Source organism: Schistosoma haematobium (genome assembly GCF_000699445.3).
Source record: "Schistosoma haematobium chromosome Unknown HiC_scaffold_374, whole genome shotgun sequence".
NCBI lineage: Eukaryota > Metazoa > Platyhelminthes > Trematoda > Strigeidida > Schistosomatidae > Schistosoma > Schistosoma haematobium.
In genome coordinates this window covers 1-14533 of record NW_026137102.1, presented here as the reverse complement: position 1 = coordinate 14533, position 14533 = coordinate 1, and the positions used below count along the sequence as shown (strand labels likewise).

The 14533-nt window shown below is 33.6% G+C and overlaps 1 protein-coding gene across 1 annotated transcript; it reads left to right on the top strand.

The window, feature by feature from the left end:
• Positions 1 to 628: 628 nt before the first annotated feature.
• On the top strand, positions 629 to 12722 carry TSNAXIP1_2 (Translin-associated factor X-interacting protein 1; the record flags this gene model as incomplete). The annotated part of the gene is made up of 6 exons (XM_051219105.1): positions 629 to 720; positions 2703 to 2876; positions 8046 to 8135; positions 10783 to 10945; positions 11762 to 11875; positions 12681 to 12722. The coding sequence occupies 6 exons, from the start codon at positions 629 to 631 to the stop codon at positions 12720 to 12722; spliced, it is 675 nt and encodes a 224-aa protein (XP_051063980.1).
• Positions 12723 to 14533: the final 1811 nt, after the last annotated feature.

Below are 14533 nucleotides of genomic sequence, written 5' to 3'. Positions count from 1 at the left end.
GTATGGTAAATTTGGACAACGAAAACCTGTTGTTGGCTCTTAATGAATAAATGTTTAGAGTTCTATAAGCATATAAGTACCTATACAGACAATTATTCAGTGATCCGATTATATTCATGCAAGATAATAGATCATATTTGGTTTATCTGTACCATCTTGCTAAGTGATCCAAACTTTACTTTAAGAAGGTTCTATTATGAAACTAAAGTTACAAAGAAGCTTCCATATCAATATAAGAACAAATTACTCCAATAATGATTTACTGTGCTTAATATGTTTAACTATCAGGCTTCTAACGATTAACTTACATTTTCGGAACCCATTTATCCACTTCGAATTTGATAAAGAGCAGGGTGTGACACAAACTCCACCACACTTTGTCTCAAAAAAGGTTTACTCCACCAATTCTAGCAGTTGACTAAATAAATTTCTAGTCAGATCTTAGCCAAATTTAGAAACTCAAGATTTCAATTTGTAATTTTTTCATGCGTTGACGCTAATATTTACTTTCCAACGGTTATTTGTTCAGGTAGAACAATTAACTCAGTCAATTAAAGAAGAACATGACAAATTTAGATATGAAGCTGATGCAAAACGGTTGTTAATATCGGAAATTAATGCAATGAGAATGCAGTTTGATGAAAGTGAAGGGGTATCTAAGCAACTACAAAGTAAAACTAACCGACAAGATGATCCAGTCTTGTTGAAAATCGCACTAGAGTAAGTGTTGTATTTTGAAACCGACAAAAGGTTTTTTTATGCTCTACGTTCTCTGCAGAAAAACTCAGCTCACTAATTTTATGTCTGCATTGACAGTTGAACAACAAACTAAGTGATAACCAAGAAGCAGCAGATAATGATTTCGTCTTATTTTACAGTTGCTCTGCCGAATTTAAGGACGAACGCTTGTGGAAACCTTTTATTAAACAATATAAGCAAAAAACTATCCGTGTACATGAACAGTCTGTATATGAGACGTTTTGTCCTTAAAATAAGAAAGAACTACGGATGACTAATTTATCGAATATTAAGGTTATTTTGACGACCGTGGAAGTATGATAAATTTCCTACTATTTCTGAGTGGAAGATGTTGGATTTTTAGTTGATGATTCGACTTCACTGATATCTAGTTTAGGAATAAAAAATTATTTACTACGTGATGCAAACTAGGCTTACTGTGACGCATTTTTTTACTTTGCAGATAATGATTTCGTCTTATTTTACAGTTGCTCTGCCGAATTTAAGGATGAACGCTTGCGGAAACCTTTTATTAAACAATATAAGCAAAAAACTATCCGTGTACATGAACAGTCTGTATATGAGACGTTTTGTCCTTAAAATAAGAAAGAACTAGGGATGACTAATTTATCGAATATTTAGGTTATTTTGAGTCTTAAAATTTGATCGACTTACCGAAATGAATACAAACATCTCATCAACATGTGATGTGGAGCTATTTGTGACATGTGAAACTAATTCAGGAGATATTCTCAATGTTGGTCACACTTATTTTCAGAAAAAAGCAAACCGTGACTGTCACAAATAAACTCGTTTAACTACTGTTTATAGTAAACGTCATAGTTATCTAATACTTAAGTGCAGTTTAGAAAGATAAAGAATGCTATAACAAGCCTGGTTTCTGCGTGAATCGATTTTGTTGATAATTATTTCATCATTCTAGAGTTAATGAAACGAACATACAATTATTATACCTAAGTGGTGTCTGCTACGTATGGTAACAGATATAAGTGACAAGTAGCTGCAATCGGAATTGGAGTGCCTGACAGCAGAAGACTGAATCGAAGAGAACAGGAAGGGAAGTCAGAAACTAATCAAGTTAACAACATAATTAAGGGAATAATGAAGTATATAAAGGGCAACTCAAAAAGCATGTGCAAATGATGTATTTAATGTATGATTTCCATGGTTTACTAAGCCACTGCGTACGTTTGCATTCAGTAACAAATTGATTTCACCCACTTGAATTCTCGTTCACAACAGCTAGTTTGGTGTTCCAGGTCAGCAATACACCATACCTCATACCTACACTCACAGTATGACTCCATCGATCAATGTTTTAAAGGCGCTATTCTCTGGAGATATTTCAAAAATATATTCAATTTATAAGAAGGTTATTTGAATTTGTTCTATCACAAAAAGAGTCATAACCAATAGTTATCTAACGCAAAATCAAACAAACATATTGTCAAAAAAGCTTGTTTTCACCGTCTTTGTTTACACTCACGCTTTATAATGACAATACTCAACTCTCAAAACTCTTTGGTTTAGAGTATTTAGATCCGTTAATTCCATCAACAGACGACCGTGGAATTATGATAAATTTCCTACTATTTCTGAGTGAAAGATGTTGGATTTTTAGTTGATGATTCGACTTCACTGATATCTAGTTTAGGAATAAAAAATTATTTACTACGTGATGCAAACTAGGCTTACTGTGACGCATTTTTTTACTTTGCGTAGTTCTATAAGAAAAAGAATTTATTTTAGGTTAAAACCTTTTTTGAGGTGATATAACAAGCAAAAGACATCCAATATCATAACAAATTGGGGAAAAAGTGACAAAGTATTTATTTATATCCTTCAATAAAAACAAGTAAAATCTGTGTTACTCATGAATAACGTACGGATTTTCACAAAAAGTGTATAGTTCATAGTTAGATATTTTTCACTTCCTATTCTAGGCAAGCAAGAAAAGCTCAGTCAGCTTCTGAATTTGAAGTGGTTCGACTGAAAGCTGAATACGTGAATGTTATGCCTAAAAGTCGGTATGATGCCTTATGGGAAGAAAATAATAAAATAAAAAACGATTATGACATGAAGATTAAAGAAAATGAGGAATTAAATGAATCTTTGGAGTATGTATATTACTAACGTTAATTCAAGTTTGTTTTTATTCATGATTATCCAAGGGTGGGAGTAAGTGCTTTGTAATTTTGTATAGCTGACGTTTTTTTCTTAACTCACCAGTCCTGTTATCAGAATAATTTTATTTAAGAAAGGTTTGAAGGCTGGTGTCCATAGACGGGCACCTCTAAATAAACTGTGTTGCATGCTTTTTAACACACGTCAGAAGATTCAATTTAGTGAACTGAAGAATATGGACAGAGAAAAGAACTTGAGTTTCTTATTTTATCTAATTACTCCTTGTCGTTTAGAATCAAGGTTATTTTATTAAACTAGTTGAATCAAGTTCAGGAGTCAACGTTTTATTAAGACTATTGTGATGTCTATAAAAAACTCCGTCTGTAGCTCTTATAGGGTTGCTGCCGGTCCCAAGCCCGGGTAAAGGAGGAGGGTTGGGCATGGGGTTAGCGTCCCCATCCCGTAGAAAACTAACTCGCTAAAAAAACGCTTACCAGAAAAAATAATCCAAACCATTTTAACTCTGCCCTGGGAGTTAGAAGGTCTTCATTTAGAAGAATTATGACGCTTCATGGTGAAAGCCGAGTTCCTTCGGAAGCCACGAGGCCGATGCCCCTTCTAACAACCAGAGCAAAAATTTTTATAGGTACATGGAACGTTCGAACAATGTGGGAAACCGGGAAGACCAGTCAAATATCAATGGAAATGAGGAGATACAACTTAGCAGTACTGGGAATCAGCGAAACCCACTGGACCCAAGCTGGACAGAAAAGGCTAGCTACGGGAGAGATGCTGCTATACTCCGGTCACGAAGAGGATAATGCTCCACACACTCAGGGAGTCGCTCTTATGCTGTCCAAAGTAGCACGAAATGCACTTGTAGGATGGGAATCTCACGGATCCAGAATCATCAAAGCATCATTCAAAACAAAGAAGGAGGGGATCTTAATGTTATGCACCCACCAATGATAGCAACGACGACATTAAAGATCAATTCTACGAGCGGCTGCAGTCAGTGATAGAGAAATGCCCAAGAAAGGACCTCATCATTCTAATGGGAGATATAAATGCCAAAGTTGGAATAGACAACACTGGATATGAAGATATTATGGGACGACATGGACTGGGAGAAAGAAACGAAAATGGAGAAAGATTTGCAAATCTATGTGCATTCAACAAATTGGTCATAGGAGGCACAATATTTCCACACAAGCGTATACACAAGGCTACATGGATCTCACCGGACCACACTACAGAGAACCAGATAGATCATATTTGCATCAACAAAAAATTCCGAAGGACAATGGAAGATGTGAGAACCAGGAGAGGTGCTGACGTAGCTTCAGATCACCACCTAGTTGTAGCCAATTTGAAACTGAAGCTAAAAAAGAACTGGACAAGTGGACAAACAGCAATACAAAGGTTCAATACAGCCTTCCTTCGAGATACTGTCAAACTCAATGAATTCAAGATAGCTCTCAACAACAGGTTCCAAACCTTACGAGATCTACTGAAAGAAGAAGAAACTACTATGGAGGACAACTGGAAAGGCATCAAGGAAGCATTAACTTCAACGTGTCAAGAGGTTCTCGGTCTAAAGAAATACCATCATAAGGAATGGATCTCTACAGAAACAGTGGACAAGATCAAAGAAAGGAAGAACAAGAAGGCAGCAATAAACAACAGCCGAACACGAGCAGAGAAAGTCCAAGCACAAGCTGAATACATAGAAGCAAACAAACAAGTGAAGAGGAGCATTAGAGCCGACAAGAAGAAATACGTTGAAGAACTAGCAACGACGGCAGAAAAAGCTGCTAGAGAAGGAAACATGAAACAGCTTTACGATACAACGAAGAAACTGTCAGGGAAATACAGTAAACCAGAGAGGCCGGTCAAAGACAAAGAAGGCAAGCCAATCACCGAAATTCAACAACAACGTAACAGATGGGTAGAATACTTCGAGGAACTCCTGAATAGGCCGGCTCCAATGAATCCACCGGACATCGAAGCAGCACACATAGATCTTCCTATAGATGTCAACCCACCAACGACGGAAGAAATTATAATGGCCGTCAGACAAATCAAGAACGGAAAAGCAGCAGGACCCGACAACATACCAGCTGAAGCACTGAAGTCAGACATCGAAACAACCGCAAGCATGCTTTATCTTCTATTCAAAAAGATTTGGGAGGAGGAACAAGTGCCGATGGACTGGAAAGAAGGACACCTCGTCAAGATTTCAAAGAAAGGAGATCTGAGCAAATGTGAAAACTACAGAGGCATTACACTACTGTCAATACCAGGGAAAGTCTTCAACAGAATGTTGCTGAACCGGATGAAGGATGCAGTAGACGCGAAACTTCGAGATCAACAAGCTGGATTTCGTAAGGATCGGTCGTGCACAGACCAAATTGCAACACTACGGATCATCGTCGAACAATCAGTTGAGTGGAACTCATCATTATACATCAACTTCATTGATTATGAAAAGGCATTCGACAGTGTAGACAGGAGGACGTTATGGAAACTTCTTCGACACTACGGAGTTCCTGAGAAGATTGTCAATATAATCCGGAACTCATACGACGGACTACAGTGCAAAGTAGTGCATGGAGGACAGCTGACAGATGTATTCCAAGTAAGGACCGGAGTCAGACAAGGCTGTTTACTCTCTCCCTTCCTTTTTCTCCTGGTGGTCGACTGGATTATGAAGACCTCAACATCTGAAGGAAAACACGGAATACAATGGACAGCTCAGAATCAATTAGATGATTTGGACTTCGCAGATGACCTAGCCCTCCTATCACGTACACACGAACAGATGCAGATGAAGACAGCCAGTGTAGCAGCAGTCTCTGCATCAGTAGGCCTCAGCATACACAAAGGGAAAACTAAGGTATTCAAATTTAAAGCGGAGAACAGCAATCCAATCACTCTTGATGGCGAAACTCTGGAAGATTTAGAATCCTTCACATATCTGGGAAGCATCATCGATGAACAAGGAGGCTCAGATGCAGACGTAAAGGCGAGGATCGGTAAAGCAAGGGTCGCATTCCTACAATTGAAGAACATATGGAACTCAAAACAACTTTCAACCAATATTAAAGTGAGAATCTTCAATACGAATGTCAAGGCAGTTCTACTGTATGGAGCTGAAACTTGGAGAACTACAACAACCACAATCAAGAAAGTACAAGTATTTATAAATAGCTGTCTTCGCAAGATACTCAACATCCATTGGCCGGATACCATCAGCAACAGCCTTCTGTGGGAGAGAACAAACCAACTTCCAGCTGAAGAAGAAATTAGGAAAAGACGATGGAAATGGATAGGACATACATTACGCAAATCGTCAAACTGCATCACGAGGCAAGCTCTAACTTGGGATCCTGAAGGGAAGCGAAAAAGAGGAAGGCCAAAGAACACATTGCGTCGGATAATAGAAGCAGATATGAAAACGATGAATTACAACTGGACGGAGCTAGAAAGGATTGCCCAGAACAGGGTTGGATGGAGAATGCTGGTGAGCGGCCTATGCTCCTTCACGAGGAGTAACAGGCGTAAGTAAGTAAGTAAGTAAGTAAGATGTCTATAAAAGCTAACACTATCGAACTTGCTTCACTTGTTGTATTATACGGTCATCGCTCATCTTTGTTGATTGTACTTGTCTCAACTGTTCCAAGATTCTGGTAAAAGGTTATGAAAAATCATTTGATACGTTCTTTAAATTAAATACCTTCCTAAAAGCAACGTCTAAGATCCTGTTACCCATCTGCTGATGTTTTGGTTGGTTTTATTAAAAAAACTTTGAAATTAGGCCTCCTTCCCACTAATGTCTATTAAAAAATGTGAGTTCATAACTTCTAAAGCAGGATTTATATATCAACTCCGTTATAACCAAAATCATTAAATTCATCATAAAATACATTAGTCACTTAGTGTCTTTGAATTTTGACTTGGTCTTTTTAAAAGTGATTGTGAACAGTAACTTGGTAAAATAAGTTAATTCAACCAATAATTTATTCTTCAGTATTACTCGGACACAATTTGTAAAGAGATTCATTATTATCAATAAGCTCATTAAGAAGCATTATAATGAATTGCATTCTACGTCTAAGTCTAATAAGAAACAATTGCTCTTACGTTTTCAGGTGTTATTCAAAATGTGATATCAGTGTATGAATTATAGTGACTGTTTTGAATGCTGTTTTTAGCGTTTGCAGTTGTCTAGAAATAGAGAGCTCATAACAACCTACTTTTTCACTTTTCAATAGTAAGACAAATATTTCACCCCTCAAACTACTTTTAACGGGAAACATTGTCAAAAACAAACTTCTCAGGTTACAAATTTATTTAAGTTGTGTTTACTAATCTCAGTAGAATGTTATCTACAAACTAATTAACAGTTTATCTTAAATTAAGTCAGATGGTAAAATAAGTCAGCAACTAGTATAATTGTTACTATAAGCTTCAATTTAAAAAATTAACGATCATATAAACTTCTATGTTTTAATTGTGTCATATAATACTTGTACAAAAATCTCGCGTATTTGTTACCGATTAAAAAAGCATAGCATCATGTATAAGAGAGCAACAATCTCAGATAGCTCGTCGGTTGATTAAGCCGGACAGCAGTATTTACAGCGTAATAAATTGGACTACTATAATTATAAAAATGCTTCTAACGACATTTAAATAAGTTTCTAATACAATATATCACAGAAACCTTCTTGTTTAAAGGTGAAATGAATATAATACATTTGATAGTTCTTAAAGCTCATCCTCTTCTAAGACAATACTCGGAGAATAATTAAAAATATGATATGTACAAGTCAAATCACTACAATGATTTTACGTAACTAATCACTTATAAGTAGTGAATTATAATATTCGAATAACTGTTATGCATTAGATTTCATCTAATATTTATCATTCATGTCACCTGAAGATTTCCAAAATTTCATTCAAACAGGTATCACAAGAGGACAGAATAACATATCTTTGATAACCTACCATTTGATTTTTTTTCATATATAACATAAAATAATTAATGAACTGTCATACTGAATAATTTGTTATCAGTCATTTATTCACTTGTGAAAACATTTCTAATTTTAATATCTAAATTACGTAATCAATAAACAAATTTCGTACTTTCACAGACTTCTAAAAAATCAATTAAATGAAGTTATGAAACAACGTGATCAATCAGTAATAACAGTTCAACAGTTACAAAGAGTATCAACACCGAGGTAAATAATTAAATATTTAGTCATTATTAGCTTACTTAATAATTTAGTTGACAGTATACGGAAAAACAAATAAATAAGCGTTGTAATACATGACTACTGATTGATATTTGTTTTTAACTATATTCACCAATTATTGTTCAGTTTCGTTGAATTTAAAACATGAGGGTGAAACAACTATCTGTGGCTCCAGGAAGTCGATAAATGACGAAAACTATATCGTAATCAAACAAAACCCTACAGGCAAACCAATTTCACCACAATCATGAATTCACCTATATCTTAATTTGAGATTATCACTTAAGTTCAACATGTGAAGGACTGGATTTCGAATAAATGGGATTAGAAGTACTTCGATTCTGTCTCATTGAAATGAGAGCCATCAATAAGTTCTAAATGAGAATGTACGGATGTATAGTATTCCCTGGTCTTCAATGATTCTCTAATTAATATCACTTCATGATAAAAACCAAGAACAAATTAAGTCACCCTAGTTGTTTCATTTTTGTAAAATTCATTTAACGGTTTTCATATACATTATGAACAACTTCTGGTCAATAAAACAGTGGATTGTATATTTATCAGTTTCGAAACTGTTATTTTAACAATCATTAAAATTTATAAATGTAAGCTATATTTAAATGACTGTAAGTTATTCAATCTTTCATCAACATCCTAGAGCCAAACACAAATATTCTTTATTCTAAGTTACCGTACCACATCAACTCAACGAAGTGAAATTAGAAAAATATACATGTTAGTAAAGTAGGTAGCACTGATAGTGTAGAAAAGGAGACGTTACTTTTATGATTCTAGTAAACGGAATAAATAGAATTCAAGATTCAGAGGAATATAAAGAGTGAATGCGTCTGAGATAAGTTGTCCAACATCCCAGTCTGTAGATCGAAGTTTTTGTATAGACCCCAACCAGGAGCGCCCATCTACCAAAACAAATCACTTCAACAACTAATGACTTCTTAAATGATCCAATGTCTTGCTTTTTTCACTTATTAGCTTTCTTTAAAACTACGTCTACTACAAATAACATTGTATATTAAGGTAAGTGATAGTTTACTTTACATGACACATGTCCTAGATATTACAGTTAGTGAAAATTCATAGCCTCGTTAATCAGTTGGTATGTTTGTCCAGTAACCTAAGCCCGACCTCAACAGTGTTTACTTGGTGGTCCGAAAGTCCCCATGCAATGCTTTGGATTCATTTATGATCAAAATCTTGACCCATACAGATGATGTTTTAGAGCTGTAGTATAATCGAGAGTAAACGGCTGCTCACAATCCTCACTTTAGTAAACCATGAAATGTAAGTTCTTTTGGAAAATTAACTGTTAAGAGTATAATAAGAAGCTTAGAAAATGTATATTTATGTAAAAACTGATACCACTGGAACAATGAAAGTTTCAATGGTTATTTGGCAACATTAATTTTCAGCAAGAATTACGCAATAACTTTCTCCTAATAATCATTTCATTTTATCGTATGAATAACAGATTTAATTCTCTAATATATTTGCTTGATTGTTTAGAAATTCTGTATTCTAATATTTATTCACTGGGATTCGCTAAGTGAACAACTTAGAGATTGGATCACATCAGTCACTTTAGTGCTTTATGTCTGTTAACCATAACATGATAACAAACTCCCCATTAGCCCTCTATTATTTAAGAAAATACTTGATTTTGGACCCATATTTTTTATCATATTGAAAAACAAACAGAAAGTATAAAACTAATTTCATGTTCTACTAAAAGCTTTTCAAAATTTATTGATTTACGACCACAAATATCACCTTATTCAAAATATTAAATTGAAACTTATCAGATAGAAATTATCATTGAAAAACAACAATAAATCCCAGTAAACCATTCCACATTGTTAAGGATACTTAAACACCGTCATACTATTAAACGCCTCTTACTTTCTTGCTACCTTATTCTTTTCTTTTCACATATCTTAATTTCTCTTTTGAGCACCGAAACTCTTCACAAGGAGGCATCTTTTAAATTTTTTAAAACCTATTATGCTTTTTTTTAATTGATCATTATTTGTTTTTTCACTACTGTAAAAGACATCTTTAATATATTTTCACCCGTTTCCTGATTTACTGGACTAATCATTTTTGACGTCTCACGATAAAACGTCAGAGGATCTGTGTTTTGGATTAGCAGAGACTAGGAATAAGATAGAGGATTATCGTATCCAACGTACTTGAGTCGATGCTAAGCGCTTCTGACAGTATAATCAAGCTATATTGTTTACACACGAACTCTAGCAAAATGTTAAATCACTTATTTCAATCAAAGGAAAACAATTAATGTTTGGGAAATGTTTGTTTGACAAAAAAATAAAACATAGCACAGATTTTCATTTGGCAATCGATTCTTGAACTCACTAGGATCCTGACAGAAATAATTTGCAACCCTAAGAATTAAATTGGTCCCACTGTATTGATAAATCATTTTTGACGTAGTCTTTACAAGTGTTATTAGTTCTAGAATGAATCTACAAATCCACTATAGTGTTAGGCACATAACCTATTCGTTATTTAGTATGTTCATCATAATTTTTTAAAAATTCGTCGCTTATCTAATAAACGATCCTATGCTTTATACATTTTTTGTATATTCAAGACCAGAATGGAATGAAGTTGGACGCAAACTACCTGGAGGTTTAACTCGATGGTTGGAAGAAACTGCGTCAATGTCATCTCAAGAGAAAATGCATTTCCTTGTCAATCAGGTGACAGCACGAAATTCTGAAAACATCAAATTCAATTTAAATGCATACATAAAGGTAATAAAAACTGATTCACTCTTATTCTTACTCTCTTAACTTTATTATCAAACTCAGTTGCACATTACTGTATCTAAGATAATTCTGGCAAAATCTAAATGACGCCATAAATTTCGTTTTAAATAAGCCGATAAACTTATCTTTAAGATAATCAAAACAAAAGTGATTTAATCGTCAGTTAACTTCTCTTTCAGTTCGTATACATATGGAGATGAAACTCTATAAATTGGAGTGATCTAATCAAATTTAAAAGAGTTTCCATTTGTCTTCCTTGGTGTTCCACATTATTATACTAAACAAGCGATTAAATTATAGACGGTTTGTACCATATTTAATTATTGAAATTTAGTAAGCAATGAAAGCAGCGAAAACGTTGGCTGGCTGTGAGATCTAGGACGCGCGTTTCATCCTATTTGGGACCGGTCAGTTGGATGTACTTGTATCCCAGAGTTGGTGTTCACCGCGGGACATTCATTTGACGAGTCCTAAGTAGGACAAAACGCGGGTCCTGGATTTCACTGATAATCACCATCATCCCTGCTTAAAATGCTTGAAATTTAAGGCAATATCGAGGCAATCAACTAAGAATGCACATATGCCAATAAGATATTGATCAATCGCAGTCCTAAACATTATTGGGAAGATTTAAGCAACCAATACAAAAATGAATCAAGTAAGCAAAATAGTCCTAAATATGTTTGTTGTTGAGCGTATTAAGTTAACGTTATGGATAACAACTTTTTCAGTGCAGACGCTATGTTTTTAGAAAAGAAAAGACATATTTCAATTTGAGATTGTTTTGTAATATCTCTCTAGGCTCATGAAAGAGACTATTTGAATTTCGTAAACAAACCTGTTCACTTAACGCATACGCACACTAAAATTCTAATTTATAACAAATTCTTCTTGAACATTGGTCTTAAAAGAATAGTTAACATTGAAGATAAAGGAAATGATTCAAGACAATATAATTGTTGGGATAGTTGGAAAAAGAGACCAATAATTACCATGTTAAGTTCAATGGTGTCCTTGAACCTTAAATGTACATTTCTTATTGGTCGATGTTTATTTCACTTGTTAAATATTGTACAAATGTTGTTTCCTATTTTATGGTACGATGTGGGTTGTTTGCTTGGTATATAAATAGAGTATGTTTGAAATACAATGATTCATAACTCAGAGGCTGTGACTTGTGTTCTTCACTCAACTGGGCTAGGACGGACAGCGAAGCAGGGCCAATCAGGGCACTAGGTCGTCCGTACATGTTTACGTGTCCACTGTCACAGAAGCGATCGATAATAACGCTGCTTATCAAAAACCCTGCAGTCACACACCGCGTTACAACAATAATGAATCACATGAATGAAACTAGAGTTTCATATGTTTAACGTTCCACTGCAATGGTTATTATTTTCGTTACTTTACAATATTTTATTCTGTCAGCCTCTTTGAACAATGTACTGATTTTAAACATGGAACTTTAATAAATATATATTCTTGCTAGGTCTTAATTGTTATCTTCTTAATATTCATCGTAAATACTTTTATCTAACTCTATCACTAGAATACATAAAACTCTTCTGGATGAGGTCAGATTATATTTAGTTTTCGTACACATATTTATTCTTACAGGTTTGTAAGTACATTTATTAAGGAAACTAAACCACAACAAAAACATAGTTATTTTTATTCAAGTTATCACTAGCAGCTTTGAAAATGTTATATTTCTATTAAGGTCAACTACACTTTGCATGGTTACAAATCTAAAATATTTTAACTTTACTTATTTCTATAAAAGTATAATTGTTAGCTGTTTATTTCGGTCGTCTTTACGACTCTTGATTGGTAAGTAATTGTTCTTGAATTTTAAAAGCTGACTTAGGTTGAACATAATTTTGCGACAGTACCTTCCAGTTATCTAACAATAAAAAAGTCGAAGTGTTGACTGACATGTTACTATGATAGTAGATAAAAATATTCAAAACCTTTCATTAGTCAACTAGTTGTTAAGTAATTAGAATTAAAAAGATTTATACACACTTTGTTTCAAACTATTCAAGAAATGTTCAAAACATTCATGTAAACCCAACGTTCTGTATTTATCTTGGAAACTTGAGTAAATTTGTATACGTATATATGAATATAGGATACATTACAAACTGTTATAATCAGTAGAAATTCATCTTATTGATCATAACAAATAAATTAAAAGCTTTTATTTTAGTTTCATTTAGAAGTCATTTTCAAATAATTATTAATTGAATTTTCGCTGTAATGGTCACATCTTTCATAACATTTTTGTTCGATTTTTTTGGTGAAATTCAAAAATCTCAAAACTTAAGAGAAATTTTTCAAAGACTACACTCTTATCTAAATAGCCTTTGCAGTATCCAGTCCTAACTTCCCTATTCTCAGTTAATCTTTTTTATGATTTTGTATTTAAAATTAAAATAAAAAACGTTTTCTGAGATTCGACTTTCATCGCTTTACATCATAAATGTGTAATCCATGTACATAGCATAGCACGTCAGCATGCAAAAATGTAAATGCCTTAACTGATTCATAAATGTTTTAATTATCTTGGATTCAGTTGAAATTTATAAATTTATTTAATTCATGCACCAGCAAATTGAATTAGAAGACTTCCATTTAACGTTTTTTTCTTTGATAAAATTAAAAGTTCTAATAGCTCGTTATTAGCTTAGCTCTAAATATGAATAAAAAAGGTGGATTTATTTTGTTATACGATACACGTTGATCTCTTGTTTTCTTTTATCTAAATTAAATGATTAGGGCCAAACTTTACGTTTCATGTTAAATGTCAGTTTTCATTTACTCACTTGATTAACCATTGTTCAGTTTATTTTAATATGGTACCAATTAGGTCGGAAACAATTGTTCAGTGATAGTAGTATATCTAGGCCAATTTAACTACCATCATTTATCCATTGGCAATTGTTCGTTTTTCTGTGTGATTTTGGTGCACGGTTTTTAAAGATTTTGTTTTTGTTGACCTTAATACGTATATAATCACTTAAAAATCCTTTTTTAGATGGTTTCATTTATGTCACTATGATTGCATTGATTAAAATGAAAGTAATTTGGTAGTGATTTTATTGACCAGTAATAGTTTACACTAACTGGTAAATTAAAGAAAACCATAAGTATAACCTAATAATGTATTATAGAAACAATTAAAATATAGAATGAATATAAATCAAATCTTCGTAGATTTAAAAGTAATGTTTACATTATGAATGAACATTCGATGGGTACACATTGTATATTAGAAGGCAATGAAAAGTTTTTTTACTCGTATGGGACATTTTAGTCTTGCTCATTTAAAACTCCATAGATGGTCAACATCCGGACCTGCAAACGTAGAATATTTATTTCATTTGCAGAATGATCTGCAATCTACGTTTCAAAACCGGTCAATTTACGTTATAATTGATTAGTTAGCTTCTCACTCCTGTCAGTTTACTTCATAAGTAATTATCTATTTCCATTGTATCTAATCCATGTATAGAAAAGAACATATTTTCATAAATTCGTAATTTTTTAAAGATAGTTTACTTCTCATAATTT